Raw genomic sequence first — 16,311 nt, 5'->3', positions numbered from 1 at the left:
GAACACATTTGTTATTTAGAATACACACCACATTGCCGTGAATACTTTGTGTCTTTAGTTTGATTCCTATATTTCCTCAGCATTTATTCATTTACAAATAATGAGGGCCTACTACCTCACTTTTTCGTTCTGTTTTTTTTTTCTGTACTTTTTCTTTCTTACTGTCTTAATATTAAAGACGCGCTTTACATGCATTCTTACTTAATCTCTTATCACAGTCGTTCTAAGAGATGGTATCACCTTTTCACAGGTGAGAAGTTTGAGGTTCTAAATGGTTTGAAGCTATTCAAAACAAGTAAGGAGGTGAGTTAGGATTTCTCGACCCAAGTTGCCCAACTCCAAAGCTGATGATCTTCATTCCACCGCAGAGAGGCAGCACAGCCTAGCGGTTCCAGAACGCCCACTGCATGGGTTTGAATCCTAGCTCTGCGACCTTCGGTAAATTATCTCATCTTTCTGTGTCTGTTTCCAGTGACTAATAATAGTATCTACATCATATGGATTGTGATGATTAAATATGAATTAACCATATAAAATTCTCTAGTGCATATATTATCAATATCAGCAACTTATTATTATTCTGCCTCCTAAAAAACATTTAAAGTGAGCTTTAACTTAAGGGACCTAACAGCCTAGGTAGTGGCGGCGAGCTAAGTAATCAACAAGACTACACACCAGGGGGACAAGTGCTAATGGAGTAAATACCGGGGCTGGGAGGTGGAGAGGGGGTGGTCAAGGCAGGCTTCCCTTAGAAAGCAAACCCAGGGACTTCCCTGGTGGTCCAGTGGTTAAGATTCCGCGCTTCCACAGCAGGGGGCGCAGGTTTGATCCCTGGGGACCTAAGATCCCACATGCGGTGCAGCCAAAAAAAAAAAAAGGAAAGAAAAGACAGAAAGCAAACCCAGGGTCCAGTCCAAAAAACGACTGGGAGTTAACCAAGCCCACAGAAGAGGCAGGACATCCCAGACACAGAGGGACGGGTATGTGCAAAGACCGGGAGGAGGGAGAGTTTTGCAATCTGCACGTTACCCTCAAGTGGTGAGAGATGAACTCCGCACCAACTACCAACATTTACACAGTATAGTCTTGCCAGGCACCTAAGGTTGGTGCTATTGTTATCCTCACTTTATAAATGGGGCATTAACAAAAGAAAGCGTAGGAGGAAGCCAGACTACCAACATTTAAGTTTCGTCCTAGGTGACTGAGGTGTCATGGAGAAGTCTTAATCAGGGAGGTGATGACAGGATCAGTTATTGTGTTTTGCAAAGATCCCTTTGGCAGTCGCGCGGAGGATAGCTCAATTGCCGGAGAGGATGAGCAGGTCAAAGGGTGCGCACATTTCTATGGCTCCTGATAAACACTGCTAAATAATTTTCCAACCGGTCGCGCTAAGGGGCCATATCGAGAGCTGTCTTGATTCGCCCAAGGGTTTCAGGTCGGCATCGCCCTTCTTCTACACCGCCGCCGGGCGCCCGGGCTTGGGCGGGGGAATGTGGGCTGCCTCCCGGGCCGCTACTCCCACGCCCCGCCTGTCCCCTCAACGCCAGGTCCTGGCAGCCGGGCCAGGCCTGTGTTTTCTGGCTCTCCGCGGCACCCGTCCACGTCCGCCTCCACGTGACCCAAACAGATTCGGGCACTTCCGCTTCCCCTAGGCTTTCTTCTCGTCGGTGTCCAGGGCCGGTCCGAAGCCAGTGAGTGAGCGAGCGTCCGGCTGGGGCCGTTGGGGGCGGGATAGCGCGCCGGCGGGGGACGCCCCGCGCTGACCCTCTCCGGCCTTCTCGCCCCCTCCAGGTCCCCGCGGAAGCGGCGGTGACGGCGTCATGGCGGAGCTGACGGCTCTGGAGAGTCTCCTCGAGATGGGCTTCCCCAAGGGACGCGCGTAAGGGAGCCCCCTAACACCCGTCCGCGGGGGTCGCCGACCTGTCCAGGCCTTTACCCCAGCCTGGCCTCAGGCTCTACGCCCCAGCCTGACCATCGCCATGGCTCGTGGGCGCTATTCACGGTGTTTCTGCCCCCAGGGAGAAGGCTCTGGCCCTCACAGGGAACCAGGGCATCGAGGCTGCGATGGACTGGTGAGCGCTCAGACCGGGTAGCAGGGGACTGGGGACTCCTAGGAGGGGCAGCCTGAACATTAACCTCCCTCCCGACTTTCCCTGCCAGGTTGATGGAGCATGAAGACGACCCAGACGTGGACGAGCCACTCGCGACCCCCCTTGGACATATCCTGGGACGGGAACCCACCCCCACTGAGCAAGGTGGCCCTGAAGGTCCTGACGGAGGGACCCAGTGTGATTATTCAGGAGGGCCTGAGGAGGAGGATGAATGGGTAATAATACTGATTGCTTGTTTGTAGGACCTGGGTCTGCTGTGGGAGAAAGCAAACCCATTTTGACTGAAGAGGAAAGACAGGAACAGACTAAGAGGTATGAGGAACAAGGTCACGTTTCTGAAGCTCATTCTCCACCTCCCCCCAGACGTGTTTTGGGACTGTGTTCCCGGATTCTGTTTTCTGAATCCCTTGTTAATAAACGCACCTTCCCAATTTATGTCTACTTCTCTTGAACTCTTTCCTCTCTGCAATACAGGATGTTGGAGCTGGTGGCCCAAAAGCAGCGGGAGCGTGAAGAAAGAGAGGAGCGGGAGGCACTGGAACGGGAACGGCAGCGCAGGAGACAAGGGCAAGAGTTGTCAGCTGCCCGACAGCGGCTGCAGGAAGATGAGATGCGCCGGGCTGCTGAGGAGCGGAGGAGGGAAAAGGCTGAAGAGTTAGCGGCCAGGTCTGGGTGCTGGGGGTGTTGGCTAAGAGATGAGAAAGGAATCAAGATTTGCTTTGTCAGTGTCTGACCTACTTTTGTTCTGTCTGCGTTCCAGACAAAGAGTCCGAGAAAAGATCGAAAGGGACAAGGCAGAGAGAGCCAAGAAGGTAGGTGATTGGGTAGATACTGAGGGTGATGAAGTAGGGGGGCTAGTAAATCCCCTTTTCTAGCTTCAGAGGGAAAGGTTGGGTTAGTGCCTGATTGTTTAACTTTGTCCTCCAGTATGGTGGTCATGTGGGTTCTCAGCCATGCCCACCAACAACAGAGCCAGGCCCTGTTCCCTCCTCTCCCAGCAAGGAGCCTCCCACGAAGCGAGAGTATGACCAGTGTCGCATACAGGTACTGATTCTGACTCCTGACTTGCTCCTGGGACCCTTTGTTGGCTTGTAAGGCGCCCAGCCCAGCCCAGAGCTTTTTTCAGTTATGTTCCCTTTGCCAAACCTCTCCCGTCTTTGTAAATGACTTTTGAAATCCTACCTCCTCTGCTCTTAGGAAAGATATCAAATTTTACTTGCCCCAGTCTTATATAAATCTATCTCTTCTTATTCAGCAGTTAACTTCTTACTTGTTCATCATATTTTCATTTGGCTTATTATACAGCTGTTTGCATGATGTGGTACCTATCCAGATATTTTGTGTAATCTTGTCTTTGTTTTCCTTAAATTGTGAGGGAGCTAGGAGTCTCTCTCTTCAGCGTTCAGTAAAGCCAAGCCTAAGTGGTTGTTCATTAGGTGCTTTAAATAGTAATTATGCTGGTTTAGTCTAAGAGGAAGGAGAAGCGAACTTTGCTCTTTTTCTTTTCCTTACCTGGGCACTTCACTCAGTTTTGACACTCACAATTCTGTATTTCTGTCTTGCCTTCTAGGTCAGGCTGCCAGATGGGAGCTCACTGACCCAGACATTCCGGGCACGGGAACAGCTGGCAGCTGTGAGGCTCTATGTGGAGCTCCACCGTGGGGAGGAGCTAGGAGGGGGCCAGGACCCTGTGCAGTTGCTTAGTGGCTTCCCCCGGCGGGCCTTCTCAGAGGCTGACATGGAGCGGCCTCTGCAGGAGCTGGGTATGACACGTGGGACCCGAAACCAGGAGGGGGATAGGGGACATGCTTGAGAAAGGAAGGGATGCAAAGACGGGACTTTGTGGAGATAGTGTGAGGCCAGGGATTTGGGGTCGGGGGGGGTGGGCAAAAAGCAGATCTTTTGGTTCAAACCTGTTTCGTTCCATCTTCAGGACTTGTGCCTTCTGCTGTCCTCATTGTGGCCAAGAAATGTCCCGGCTGAGAGGCCTTTATCCCACCATCCTTCTCTGACCTCTCTTCATCTTTGATAAAGCACTGACATCACCTTCCTAATAAATAGACCCTCTGAGTTCTGTATGTGACTGACTCCTTCGTGAATGGCCGGGAGGGACAAAAGGAAGGCTTTTAGAATAGACCCTATGCTTCCTCTTAAATTTCCACGGGAGACGTGTTTCTATTCTCTGGGTCTGATGAGTTGCTTGGGAGGTTGAAGGGGAGAGGTGCTGGAGTGTGGGGTGTACGTTGGATAGCATCTTTTGCTCCTGTGGGTAAGGCAGTACCTAAGCCTGAAATCCTTAGTAGCTATGTGCCTTGACTTCTTTAATTAAGCCTAGTTTCTTCTTTAGTAAAACGGGGATAATAGTGCCTGTTAATTGGGGTTGTGGGGGCTTACGCAATGCTGATGTAAGGTGCTTTAGCACCGTGCCTGGCATCTGGTAAGTCCCCAATTAAGTATTAGCTACTAGAAGGGTAGTTTTTAAAATGTGACCATTCACAGTGAGAGGAGCCGTAGGAGCTGCTTCACAACTGCATCTCTTCTGCACTAAAAAGTATTGAGTACTTAATATATACCACACAGTTTTAAGTGCTTTTTGTATGTATTAACTGAGATATGAAGGCAGTATCATCTAGCTGTAGGTACAATGATCCCATTTTAGAGATTGGGACACCAAAGCACATGACTTGTCCAAACTGACCCAGCTAGCAAGTAGCAGAACCTGGACACATCTCTGGGGAGCCCGACTCTAGGGCTCAGGCTCTGAACTGCCAAGCTCCCCTCGTGCTGCGGCTGCTCCCCTCGTCCTAGTGCTCCCTCAAACAGCTGCTGACCCCCCTCCTCTCATCCCACACATGACAAATGTGCTCAGCTTACGACTTCACCATCTAGTAGCTGAAAACTGCACCAATGCTCTTATCTCGGTTTACACCTCAGTGTTACCAAGCTTTATTTAGTGTGTTCCGGCTTAATACAAGCAGCCCCACCCACCCCCCCCACCCCCCCATCAATTGCAATCTTGTTTGGAACCACAGGACATAAAATAGACAAAAGGGGAGTGAATTGGTTGACTTCGCTGTAGGGCGGCCGCCCCACTGATAGCTTTACCTCATCCCATCAGTGGCATCGCCAATAGATCCTATGACGGATTCAGAAATTGAAAACCACTACAGTGAAAACCTTGTGGGAGGAAAACCCCAGTGCATTTAGTGAGAGGCTGCCCTGTGCCTGGCACTGCACTTTACATTCCTAAGTTCACCTTTTTACAACTCTCAAGATAATCGTCACCATTTATTTATTTATTTATGTATTTATCTGCACCAGGTCTTAGTGGGATCTTCACTGCAGCATGCGGGATCTCTTAGTTGCGGCATGCGAACTCTTGTTGCAGCACCTGGGATCTAGTTCCCTGACTAGGGATCGAACCAGGGCCCCCTGCATTGGGAGCACGGAGTCTTAGCCACTGGACCACCAGGAAATTCCCAATTATCACCTTTTATGGAACAGGACTAAGGCTCAGAGGTTTTTTAACATGCAGGAGTTGAAACAAGATCTGACTCAAAGCACACTCCTTTTACCGCTCCTGCCACGGTGGCCTCCGAAGGTTAAATTAAGGTCACAGAAGGCATTATGGCACATGTTAATTGCTAGAAGCCCCTCTCCAACCTCATTCGAAGGACAGGCACCCAGAGTGTCCTCTATGGGTATTTACTGCACAAGAGTTTCCAGGATAGTTAATGATTTCAAGAACGTCAGTCGGTTATCCCCGAAAGTACACTCACGCAAACCACGTGACCTGACGTGTGTTTTGAAAACGTGGTCGCTCTGCCTATAGGGCTTCAGCGTCACATGAGGGGCGGGGCAGGCAGGAGCTGCACTCAAGCCCGCCCGCAGCACTGACCCCCATAACACTCTAGGCTCTTATGGGCGTCCAGCCGCAGCGCTCACTCTCTGGATGGAGGAACATGATTTATTGGTTCCTTCAGTTAGCCACATCCGATGACCTGGCACAAGACGTGGACGTTAAAACGCAGTCAATGCAGGGTTTGGGGGGGAACGTGCTCACCCGGCGGCAGCTCCCCAGGTCCCGAAGAGGTCTGCGCGTGTCTGGACTCCCCGCCGGCCCATAGAGGAGTAAGGCCGGCTCGGGTTCCTGCGCTGCAGCGGAGGTCCCGGCGCGCACGGGGGCAGGTTTGACCTCAGGCTGACTTCCCGCCGCCGCCACTCATCCAGTTCTTTCTCCAGGCGACGTTCTCTTGCGTGGCCGCTGCCTCCTGCAGAGAGGCCAGAAGTAGCTCTTTGGTCCTGGCCGCCTCGTCCCTGCTATGCGGGTCCTGCTCCGGCATCTCCTGCGGGCAGGAAGGGAGGTTCGTAGTCCGGGCTACCAGCCTGCGGTTCTCCGCCCGCTCGCCCCACCTCGGCCTCCCAACTGCTCACACCTTCAGCATCGCCTGCTTCTGCTGTTCTCCCGGGGCCACGAGGACAAAGAGCGCGGTGCCCACGCCAGCCCCCGCGCCCAGCACTGCGCCCGCGATCAGCACTTTGCGCAGGGTCTCCATGGCCGACCGCGCGACCAGCGAGGCGCTTTCCGGAGTCTCCTGTAACCTAGCAAGGCCGCCGCGACGTCTCGATCTGCGCAGGCTAGAGCGCCTCACACAGGAAACCATAGAGACGAGGCCGGGCTAGAGAGGCCCTGGCCAGAGAAACGTGTCGAAGCTAGAGCTCCTGGGTGTTAAGACTAGGTTTAACTGAGGAGGTTGACCACGTCAAGAGGTGTTGGCACCTAGAGCCGAGGGTGGGGCCCCTTGTCATGAAATCCCGAGGAGGATTGCTAAGGGGAGAGTAAGTATCTTCATTGTTGCTGTGAGTTTTACAATTGCCCAGCTCCGCAATGTCCTGATCAATAGAGGGTCAGGACTGTGCTCTGTAGTTTCCTACAATTACTTGTGCTTTTTCAGTACAGTACATGAGGACATCCAGATACTTATAAACATCAATCTACTGACTGTCTTCAATCCCTTCAACTCCTGAACAAAAACTCAAAGCCAAGTGTACCGGGTGGGGAGAAGGGTATATTTATGTTTTCCTTTTATTTTACTTGTTGAAAGTAAACGTTACCTTTCTCTTCATGGTATATAACCTTGGTTTTTTGTTTTGTTTTTAAACCATGAAAACCATGGATTTTGTGTAACATACCGAATTCTAGTTTGGAGAAGAAAACACCTCTTAGTTGTGTGACCCTAGGCAAATCGTTTAAGTTCTTTGTTTCTCGGTTTCTGCATCGGAAAATGAGGCTAATAACAGTATCTATGTCATAGTTTTAGGATAATTAAATAAGTTTATATGAAAAGCATTTAAAACAGTTCCTGGCAAATAGCATACACCATAAAAATATTCATTAAATAAGATACAAAGAAACATGTCAATGTGGGAGACCCAGTAAGAACCAGGAAATTCCAAGTTTGTTATCAAAGCTCTTCACTCACAGGGCTTTAATCCAGATGCCCTCGTTAACTCCTACTTCTGCCTTTCCCAGTGTCACCAGGGAGTGAGTAGAAATAAAGCTCCTATCCCACCTCTTGGGATTGTCCCCTGCCCTGGAAGGCCCATAATCTCCTCGCATGTCAGCCTCTTCTCCTCAGAAGTGATTAAGGGGCCAGACTGCAAAGCAGATTAAAGGAACAGTCTGTGGGGTGCTCTGGGCAGGGGTACTCTACTGAGTTCAACCACCCTGCACTCCAAGAATCAGCACCCATGGCCCTTGTGCCAGGGAGCAGCGAGGATGGGCCTTGGCCTAGAGATAGCCCAGGCTCCTCCCAGCAACCAGAAAGTCCTAGACTGACCAACCCTCTCTGGGAGGACAGAGGAGAAATTGGCCAGGTTGAAGGTCGCCAGGATGTTCAGGTTAGTACTTCCCCACCTTGTGTCTTGCTGTTGGCTTATGTTCCAATTTGGCCCAAGCCCCCTGCTGTGCCCATCCAGGTTGTCTGTCAAAAGACCCGCCTCCCCTCCATCGTGGTGGAAGCCTCTGAGGCTGAGGTGAGTGAAGAGAGTGGGGAGCTCCGGTGGCCACACGAGGAGCTGCAGCTGCTCACTGATGATGAGGAAGAGGAGGTTGAGGTCTTCTTCCAGGACCAAAGTGAAGAACCAGGTGAGGGAGGTGGCTGGTTCAAGTGAGGCTGTTGTGAATGGGATGGTCTAAGCAGGACAACTTAGTTGTGTCTCTTGCATTAAGCAGCACACAGTAGGTGCTCAGTAAACACAGTGAAGAAAAATGTAGAGGTGGGAGATAAAAGTCAAGGTGGTTGGCAAAGTTGATGAACTTTAAAAGGCAGTTGTGATGTCAGATAGGTGACACCTTTTAATATGTATTTTTAATACTTTAAGATATTTTTGTCATGGGGGAAAAGAATAAGATCACCCCAAATCCGACTACCCAGAGATTAACATTTTGGATGCCTTCTCTTCCAGATTTTTCTTCATGTCTATATACCGTTATAGAAGCTACTTTTACCATGTGCCAGGCACTGTGCTGAACACTTTTACATATATATTTCAGGACCCAGTGAGGAAGGATACTTTCTCCCTCATGAGGAAACTGAAGCTGTTAAGTTAGGCTCTTCATTATAATTGCTGTATTATTTTTATAAGCAAAAGAAATTACATGAATGTTTTATCTTTAAAAAAATATCCAGTAATATATCAGGTATATTTTTCACTGTTAATGGGCTCTTTAACTCCCTCCTCCCCACCCCCCAGGCTGGACTTGGAGCTCACTGGACCCCAAATCTCCCTTAAGAACCTTTAACCCAGAACTCAGCTGGGGGCAGGAACAGGTAGATCAAGATGCCTCCTGGATTCCAGAGGAGACAGATTGTCAGGAAGCCCCCAATCCCTGTCCTCTCTGGGACTCAGCATCAGGTTCCCGTGTCTGCAGAAGCTGCTTTGTGGAATATTCCCATTTCCTGCCTCCCAGGAGCTTTGAGGGTAAGTATCACTCTCCCTCAAACATTTTACCTAGGTTTATGAAGCCCTTCCACCTGTCCTTTCACAATCTTCCCCTTTTACAAGTTGAGAAAAATGAAGGCTTACAGGTTAGGCCCCTGGGTCACACAAGTCATATCCAAAGAATTTGGATTAAGAATTCCTATCTGTGCTTTTAGGAGTTCAGTTAACTGGGGATGGGGAATGATCCACTTGTACCTTCTTTATTCAGCACTCATCTTGTGCCTGGCACTGCTAAATGTTTCACCTGTTGTTGTATGGAATCCACATAACTCCAGGTATTATTCCAACCTTGCAGATGAGTAAACTGGGGCACAGAAATATTCAATACTGTGTGCACACAGCTAATAAATATGGAAGCCAGGATCCAAATCCTCATTTTCCAGTCATCTTGCCAAGACAAAAGCTTTCTCCAACTCCTCACCCAACAGAAACACTAGGGTCAGGTTTTAGAAGTCTTTAATTGGAGCCTTGAACCAAGTAAGCAAAGTAGGTGATGCCCCCGAAAGGGCCCAGCTCCTGCACAGACACAGTCCAGCCTTGGGACCCTTGCTCCAGGCAGGGCAGCCGTACATCAGGGTCCTCATCTGAGAACTGAATCAGGGTCCCCCCAGGGCTTAGGACCCTCAGGCACTCTGACAGCAGCTGGTAAGCCCCAGGCAGACCACCCCGGGCAAGAGCATCCCAGGTGCCCTTGTCTAGCACTAGATGGAAAGAGCCTGAGGAAGCCACTGGCTGCAGGTTCTGGGCATTAGCTTGCATGAAGTGGAGGCGTGAGGCAGGGTGCCCCGGGCACAGGGGTGTTTGGCCTTGGCCACCTTCCAGGAGGCTGTTCATGTGGGCCACAGCCACAGGAGATAAGTCCACCCCCAACACGTCCACTGGGTGCGGGCATTTGGTGTAGAGGCCTGTACACAAGCTGGAGGTCCCACAGCCCACGTCCAACACCCGCGGCGGACAGGCAGCTGGTGCCTCCTGCAGCAGCGGCAGTAGGAGCCCCTGGGCTTCCTCGTATCCAAAGAACCAGTCGAAGGTGCCGGCGCTGCCCTGACGGGGCTGGGCGGGGAGCTTATCCCAGAGGCGGCGGTCTGCCAGGCAGCTACCAGCCAGGGAGCCTGTGGACGAGTGGAGGACTTGCGTCACCCAGCGCCCAGTTCTAGCAAAACGCGACAAAACCCGCACCAATGTGGCCTGGGGCTTTAAGCGGCACAATTTCTGGGACTAATTTCCTGTGTAGCGAAGAACCCAACTTGCCCTCCCTCTGTCCACCTTCCCTACCCGCCACGGCGCGACGCGCCCCCGCCGCCAGGCTCGCCAGGTGGAGGGTTCGGCGCAGGGCTGCCATCCGGAGGTGCCGGCAAGGTCGTCCAGAGAAACTTCTGTGAAAATGTCGCCCGCGCTCCGTCAGGGGCCTGAGGTCCAAGGGAAGATTTGCAAAATCCGCTGTGCGGAATCACGCGTACAGCCTCCCTAACTCTGCAGCCTCGGAAAAAAAGAACGCGGACACAAACTTACTACGGTACGAACGGCCTTTATTGTTTGCAACGGGAAGTGGAAGAGGAGGGGATGCGACAGCTCCGGCTCCTGGGGCGGCTCCACAGACCTGAAATCAAAGGAGAAGGTGTGAGCACCCCGGGGAGGAGTCTGCTGAACCTCGGTTCTGCCCTGCTCCTTGGAGCCCTGTGTCCCGGCGCTTGAGGATAGAACCCGCGGACTGAAAGCCGCCGGTACCGAAGACATGACGCCGAGGGGGCCGGAGCCCTTTCCCTCTACCTCCGTACATTACGCGGACCGGGACCGCACGCCCGATCCCCGCCAAGAAAAGGAGGGTCAACAGACCCCACCCAGAACCCCCGTACGGCCAGCCGGTGAAAATACTAGAGCCGACACTCACTCGGTCGCCGTCCTCGAAAAGGCAAAAGAGCCGGCCGGGCTCCTTTATATAGCTCTAGGACCCGCCCCCCCCACCCCCTCCCCTCCCCGAGCTGCGATTGGCTAACGGAGGGCTGAGGGGTGGGGCGCACACGGACCCTGCGCAGAGCTGAAACGTTCGACGCTGAGCTGGTTTCGCAACGCAGCAATGGGTGCTCCGGGGGGAAAGATCAACCGGCCGCGAACGGTGACTGTGTGGGAAGCCCGACCCTGTTTCCCAAGCGTCCCGGAGCCCTTTACCCTCGCCCGAGATGGACTCGATGGGCCAGTGTCGCCGGGTGCGGGGTCCCGGGTCGCGGTGCACGGCACCGCTCTGATTAAGCATCTTCCTCCCCCTTAGGAGCTGAAGAAGAAGCTGTTCAAGCGACGGCGGGTGTTGAACCGGGAGCGGCGACTGAAGCACCAGGTGGTCGGGGCTGTGATAGACGAAGGGCTGATCACGAGGCACCACCTCAAGAAGCGGGCGTGAGTGCCAGGCCCTCTCCCTCTTGGTCCTCCCCACCAAGCCTCCTTCCCTCCTCTTTGTCGAGCTCCGGAGCAGCTAACACCTTTTTGCTTTCCTTGCGTACTCACGTTTATGCAAGGAACGTTTGTGCCTAAACTCTGCTAGTCTCTCACTGTACCTGTAGCTCACAACCTTTCTTCGGTTCTTGGACTCTGCTGAGAATCTAAGGAGAGCTGTGGACTCCCCCACCTCCCCCAAGTAACATTATACATTCACACAGATTTTTTTATAAGTAAATTTAAAAGCACACACATAAGTGTGCGGTGAACCATTCGATGAATTTTCACAAGGGCACATGTGAGATTTTTGCATATAAGTTTCAAGGCCTCCTGAGTCTTGGGGCAGAGTTCCCACCCCATTCTTTCATTGACTTATTATAAATATTTAGTTTATGAAGCGGCATAATATATTTGGTCCTTGTCTCTGCTTTGTGGAAGAGCTAAATTTCCTGAGTGATAAGAGTGCCTTTTATTTCCTAAGGATCCCCTTTTGAGCACACCTAAATTTATGCAAATGGTGACTTAGCGTGGGGCTGGTCATCAGAAAGATGAAGTGATTAGAGAATTGGAAATTTAATTCCCTCTGCACTGCCTGTAGGAAGAGGGTGGGTGGGTGCTGTAGATTAAGCTCTACACAACCTCTTGAACTAGCTCCTGATTGGTCAACTGGTGGAGGTACTGGGAGGTTGGCTCACCTGGAGAGAGCATGGAACCTCTGGCCCCTTCCATACCTTACCCTATGCCTCTCTTCCATCTGACTGTTCCTGAGTTGCATCGTTTTATAATAAATCAGTAAATGCAAGTACATGTTTCCCTGAGTTCTGTGAGCTGTTCTAGCAAATTATCGAGTCTGAGAAGGGGATCATGAGAACCCCAATTTATGGCTGATCAATCAGAAGTACAGGTAACAACCTGGATTTGTGATTGGCATTTGAAGTGGGGGAAGCCTTAACCTGTGGTATCTGTTGCTATGTCCTGGTAGATAGTGTCCAAATGGAGTTAAGTTTGTAGGACACCCAGTCAATGTCCATTGAGAATTTGGAGAATTACTTGATGTGGGAAACCTCCCCCACCCACCACATCTGCTGTTAGAAGTATCAAGAATAAGGGACTTCCCTGGCGGTCCAGTGGTTAAGACCAATTGTGCTTCCAATACAGGGGGCATGGGTTCGATCCCTGGTCAAGGGAACTAAGATCCTGCATGTCGAATGGCCAAAAAATATATATCTATATCTATATCTATAGATATATAGATATATATACATATATATATTTATAAAATAAGAGAAGGAAACGTTTCTATTATGTACTAAATTTTAGCAATTATTGTTACTTTATGTATGTGTTAAGACTAGTTTTAGGTAAAGTAACAGTTCTTTGACTTGGATCCAAAGACCTTTTCAGTAACCAGAACCACTGTGTGGTCTGTATTGGTTCAGGTTAACCTGGATATTTTTGCTCTTACCAATCCTTCAGGTCCAGTGCACGTGCCAACATTACTCTGTCTGGGAAGAAGCGCAGAAAACTCCTCCAGCAGATCCGGCTTGCCCAGAAAGAGAAAGCAGCCATGGAGGGTGAGGCTAGGGCACAGAAGTTGGGGTGGGGGGGCAGCCTGGATTCATTTGGGTTCTTTAATGCTTCCTCTTTCCCTTTGCTCAGTGGAAGCCCCCCTCAAGTCAGCCAGGACTAGTGAACCACAGCCCAAATCAAAAAAGAAGACAAAAGCCCCCCAGGATGTAGACATGGAGGACCTTGAAGATAAGAGCTAAATCTCACACCCCTTCCACCAGAAGATTCTCAGCTGGAGCCAGGAGGACTCGATGGTTATTTCAGAGGACTTTGGAGAAAGCGTTGCTCCTTTTCACTGTCCCCAGATTCCTCTTCCCTAATGGCCTAGTGACCTGCCCTGGAGGGATGTATTGAGAGGAAGAGGGTAGAAAAGAAAGATTGGAGAGCGGGTCCTAAGCAGTCAACTCCATTTGTGATAAAGCCCTAGCATTCTCACTGAGATGTGTGTGATTAAATGTAGGAATGGGGATAGGCCATGAAAAGGGGCTGTGAGTGTGGAAACAAGACAACTGGGAAACAGGACCCACAGTTCTTACTTGACCAAAGGCAACAAGAAGCCATCCTCCATGATGGCCCTGTCTCCCCGATGAGTGACACTCCAACTTTCCATTTCTGATAAAAATAAGGTGTTCTGTAGAGATGGCAGAGGAGGTAAGGGTCTTGATACTGGCCCTGCCTGCTCCCCTGTGTGAGCAGGGTGGGCAAGTGACCGTGGTTGTCTCTGCTTCCTTTGCTGGATTATATTTTTAATAAAGTGAAGATTATTTTTCCCTTTTAACGTTCAGAAATTCTGTTTGTTGGAAGCCAGGGCTGGGGTGGTTAATTAAAGTGAGAAGCTGTGTGTGCAGAGATGTGGTCAACTGGAGAAAAGCATATTCTCTCCTTGCTCTATTAATCAGTGCAGGCTTCCTGGAAGAGGGAGGGTTTGGGTACAGTGTTGTGCTCCCCCCCTCCTCAAGTTTATATTTTGGACATTTTCAAACCTTCAGTAAAGTTAAGAGATTAGCACACTGAGCCCTTAAATATGCACTCTACTTGGATTGACGAGTTTTTAACATTTGGCTATACTTGATCTCCTTACCCGCTTGCATATATATGTATGTGTTCAAGTATGTATAATTGTTGTCTTTGCTGACTCATTTGAAAGTCAATTGCAGATGAGATTTTATCCCTAAGGACATGCTTCTATATAGCCAAAACACCTAAGACATTTAACATTGGTGGAATAGCTAAAATTCAGGTTTTCATATTCACATTTCCTCAGCTGTTCCAGTAATATTTTTTATAGCTGTTTATTGTTTCCTCAATCCAGAAGCCGTTAAGGATCACACGTAGCATTTAATTGTCATGTCCCTTTAGTCTCCTTCAATCCAGAACAGTACCCCACCTTGTCTTAGGTGACTTGGTGTCTTCGAAGAGTCCAGCCTAAATTAATTAATTAAAGAATATCTCACAGCCTGGGTTTGTCTGAGTGTTTCCATGTTTCGTCATCAATAGATGTAGGTTAAGCATTTCTGGGAAAAATTCTACATAGAGAATATTGTGTTTTTCCCATTGCATTTCATTAGGAAGTAAGTGTTGACTGAAAAAAAAAAATACACAACCTAAAGGTTGAGAATTATGTTTGATTCAGCAGACTTGCTGAAAACTTAAACCTGGAAAACAGCCTCTCGGATAGCTCTGAGGTAAGGGAGGAGCCAGGATAGAGGAGTTTTTGCAACAAAAACCAGGTAGTCGGTGGGGCTTCCCTGGTGGCACAGTGGTTAAGAATCCGCCTGCCAAGGCAGGGGACACGGGTTCAAGCCCTGGTCCGGGAAGATCCCACATGCCGCGGAGCAACTAAGCCCGTGTGCCACAACTACTGAGCCTGCGTGCCACAACTACTGAAGCCTGCATGCCTAGAGCCCGTGCTCCACAACGAGAGAAGCCACCGCAATGAGAAGCCTGCGCACTGCAATTAAGAGGGGCCCCCACTCGCCACAGCTAGAGAAAGCCCACGTGCAGCCACAAAGACCCAACACAGCCAAAAATAAATAAACTTTAAAAAAAAACAACAACAAAAAACCAGGTAGTCGGAACATCAAAGATTATTGTTAATTAAAGAAAATCAGACTTCTCAAGTTAATTAATTTAATTTAACTTCTCAAGTTAATTAATTTAGCCTTTCTATGTATGGGAAGACGCAAGAGTCTCGGCTCTTTGAAATCATTCCTTTGATACGCTCCTTAACTCCCTGTGGCCAGTATCCTGTTCTTTTTCTTCCTGAATCTCCTCTGGGTGCACCGCTGGGGATAGCTGCAGTGGTTGATGGTTTGATGGAGGGCAGCCTGTTTGGAGACCGTCGGAGACAGCCGTGGTGGCTGATTGCTTGATGGCCACAACATTGTTTGTTTTCTGATATAGCAGGCAGGCAAATTTTTTGTCCACACATATAATATCAGTTTGTCTCATTATTGGTGATTCCTAGTGTTAAGTGGGTGTCTGTCAGATTTCTCCACGGTTAAGGTATTCTTTCCCTTTGTAATTAATAAGCAATCTATGGAGTGATACTTTGAGATTGTATGAATACCCTATTCCCCAATGACCTCTCCACAATGGTTTTAGCATCCATGATGATCCGTATCTGAATTAGTTACTGCTGCAAAATGGTGATTTTTCTAATTGTATCATTCATTCATCCATGTTACTCATTTTACATATTCTGTAAAGGAAACCCCTACTTCCTTTTAAAAATCTCATTTAGGTTGTTAAACATCTGTTACTATCACTTTTTCATGCTCCACATCATACCAAACTGGCCAGCCAAAGCCTGTGTCTTTTTTGGGGGGGGCCACACAGAATACAGCATCTTGGTTCCCCAACCAGGGATTGAACCTGTGCCCCCTGCAATGGAGGCATAGAGTCTTAACCACTGGACCACCAAGAAAGTCCTGGTCCTGTGTCCTTTTGACACAGCACCACCAGTATCTGAGCAATTCCTTGCTGTCTGGCACAGTATGTTCCAGGCTCACCTGCTACTTCCCCTGGGCTAAAACTTGGTATCAACTATTTTTCTATGGAGACAATATTATGTCCAGTTTTGAACACAGAAAGGAAAAAGTACTTGTGTGAAACTGAACTATATTCAGATGTGGTAAGGAGAGGAGGGGAGAAGCTGCAGGGAGAAGGACTTTCAACATCTTGGGATCCCCAT

General features: G+C 49.6%; 4 protein-coding genes and 1 non-coding gene across 7 annotated transcripts; 2 read left to right on the top strand and 3 right to left on the bottom strand.

Annotated features, from left to right (window-relative positions):
* The first annotated feature begins 1,623 nt into the window (after nucleotides 1-1,623).
* On the top strand, nucleotides 1,624-4,189 carry UBXN1 (UBX domain protein 1). Of its 2 annotated transcripts, none has more exons than XM_059931798.1 (10): nucleotides 1,624-1,691; nucleotides 1,792-1,879; nucleotides 2,019-2,072; nucleotides 2,161-2,255; nucleotides 2,354-2,423; nucleotides 2,586-2,777; nucleotides 2,872-2,923; nucleotides 3,039-3,155; nucleotides 3,682-3,874; nucleotides 4,045-4,189. In XM_059931798.1, the coding sequence occupies exons 2-10, from the start codon at nucleotides 1,821-1,823 to the stop codon at nucleotides 4,092-4,094; spliced, it is 882 nt and encodes a 293-aa protein (XP_059787781.1). In that variant the 5' UTR covers nucleotides 1,624-1,691; nucleotides 1,792-1,820; the 3' UTR covers nucleotides 4,095-4,189. The 2 variants fall into 2 exon arrangements, with proteins under 2 accessions (XP_059787781.1, XP_059787780.1); XM_059931797.1 differs by having other exon boundaries at nucleotides 2,161-2,267.
* Nucleotides 4,190-5,386: 1,197 nt separating this feature from the next.
* On the bottom strand, nucleotides 5,387-6,790 carry LOC132370876 (ubiquinol-cytochrome-c reductase complex assembly factor 3). The gene is made up of 2 exons (XM_059931785.1): nucleotides 6,548-6,790; nucleotides 5,387-6,457 (listed from the first exon to the last, which is right to left on the bottom strand). Exons 1-2 carry the CDS (start codon nucleotides 6,773-6,775, stop codon nucleotides 6,308-6,310), a joined length of 378 nt encoding a protein of 125 aa, XP_059787768.1. The 5' UTR covers nucleotides 6,776-6,790; the 3' UTR covers nucleotides 5,387-6,307.
* A 2,765-nt stretch (nucleotides 6,791-9,555) lies between these two features.
* On the bottom strand, nucleotides 9,556-11,027 carry CSKMT (citrate synthase lysine methyltransferase). 2 transcript variants are annotated; one of them, XM_059931783.1, is made up of 4 exons: nucleotides 11,008-11,027; nucleotides 10,629-10,716; nucleotides 10,392-10,525; nucleotides 9,556-10,228 (listed from the first exon to the last, which is right to left on the bottom strand). In XM_059931783.1, the coding sequence occupies exons 3-4, from the start codon at nucleotides 10,456-10,458 to the stop codon at nucleotides 9,573-9,575; spliced, it is 723 nt and encodes a 240-aa protein (XP_059787766.1). In that variant the 5' UTR covers nucleotides 10,459-10,525; nucleotides 10,629-10,716; nucleotides 11,008-11,027; the 3' UTR covers nucleotides 9,556-9,572. The 2 variants fall into 2 exon arrangements, with proteins under 2 accessions (XP_059787766.1, XP_059787767.1); XM_059931784.1 differs by having other exon boundaries at nucleotides 10,392-10,716.
* On the bottom strand, nucleotides 10,794-10,942 carry LOC132371216 (small nucleolar RNA SNORA57). Its single transcript, XR_009504834.1, has one exon. It is a non-coding gene; the product is annotated as a small nucleolar RNA SNORA57 (small nucleolar RNA).
* A 97-nt stretch (nucleotides 11,028-11,124) lies between the features above and the next one.
* C8H11orf98 (chromosome 8 C11orf98 homolog) lies at nucleotides 11,125-13,896 on the top strand. Its single transcript, XM_059931786.1, has 4 exons — nucleotides 11,125-11,232; nucleotides 11,386-11,510; nucleotides 13,026-13,123; nucleotides 13,209-13,896. The coding sequence occupies exons 1-4, from the start codon at nucleotides 11,194-11,196 to the stop codon at nucleotides 13,316-13,318; spliced, it is 372 nt and encodes a 123-aa protein (XP_059787769.1). The 5' UTR covers nucleotides 11,125-11,193; the 3' UTR covers nucleotides 13,319-13,896.
* Nucleotides 13,897-16,311: the final 2,415 nt, after the last annotated feature.

Source organism: Balaenoptera ricei, chromosome 8 (genome assembly GCF_028023285.1).
Source record: "Balaenoptera ricei isolate mBalRic1 chromosome 8, mBalRic1.hap2, whole genome shotgun sequence".
In the NCBI taxonomy this organism is placed as follows: Eukaryota; Metazoa; Chordata; class Mammalia; order Artiodactyla; family Balaenopteridae; genus Balaenoptera; species Balaenoptera ricei.
This window is presented reverse-complemented; position numbering and strand designations above follow the sequence as displayed.

Bases quoted from the DNA above. Each gene is read 5' to 3' on its own strand.
- UBXN1 (XM_059931797.1), top strand. From the start codon at position 1,821: ATGGCGGAGCTGACGGCTCTGGAGAGTCTCCTCGAGATGGGCTTCCCC. The intron at 2,268-2,353 runs GTCCTGACGGAG...GCTTGTTTGTAG, and splicing joins TGAGCAAGGTGGCCCTGAAG to GACCTGGGTCTGCTGTGGGA. The intron at 2,424-2,585 runs GTATGAGGAACA...TCTGCAATACAG, and splicing joins AGACAGGAACAGACTAAGAG to GATGTTGGAGCTGGTGGCCC.
- LOC132370876 (XM_059931785.1), bottom strand. From the start codon at position 6,775: ATGGTTTCCTGTGTGAGGCGCTCTAGCCTGCGCAGATCGAGACGTCGC. The intron at 6,458-6,547 runs GTGTGAGCAGTT...TCCTGCCCGCAG, and splicing joins AGAAGCAGGCGATGCTGAAG to GAGATGCCGGAGCAGGACCC.
- CSKMT (XM_059931784.1), bottom strand. From the start codon at position 10,458: ATGGCAGCCCTGCGCCGAACCCTCCACCTGGCGAGCCTGGCGGCGGGG. The intron at 10,229-10,391 runs GTAGGGAAGGTG...ACTCGTCCACAG, and splicing joins GGCGCGTCGCGCCGTGGCGG to GCTCCCTGGCTGGTAGCTGC.
- C8H11orf98 (XM_059931786.1), top strand. From the start codon at position 11,194: ATGGGTGCTCCGGGGGGAAAGATCAACCGGCCGCGAACG. The intron at 11,511-13,025 runs GTGAGTGCCAGG...CCAATCCTTCAG, and splicing joins CACCACCTCAAGAAGCGGGC to GTCCAGTGCACGTGCCAACA. The intron at 13,124-13,208 runs GTGAGGCTAGGG...CCCTTTGCTCAG, and splicing joins AGAGAAAGCAGCCATGGAGG to TGGAAGCCCCCCTCAAGTCA.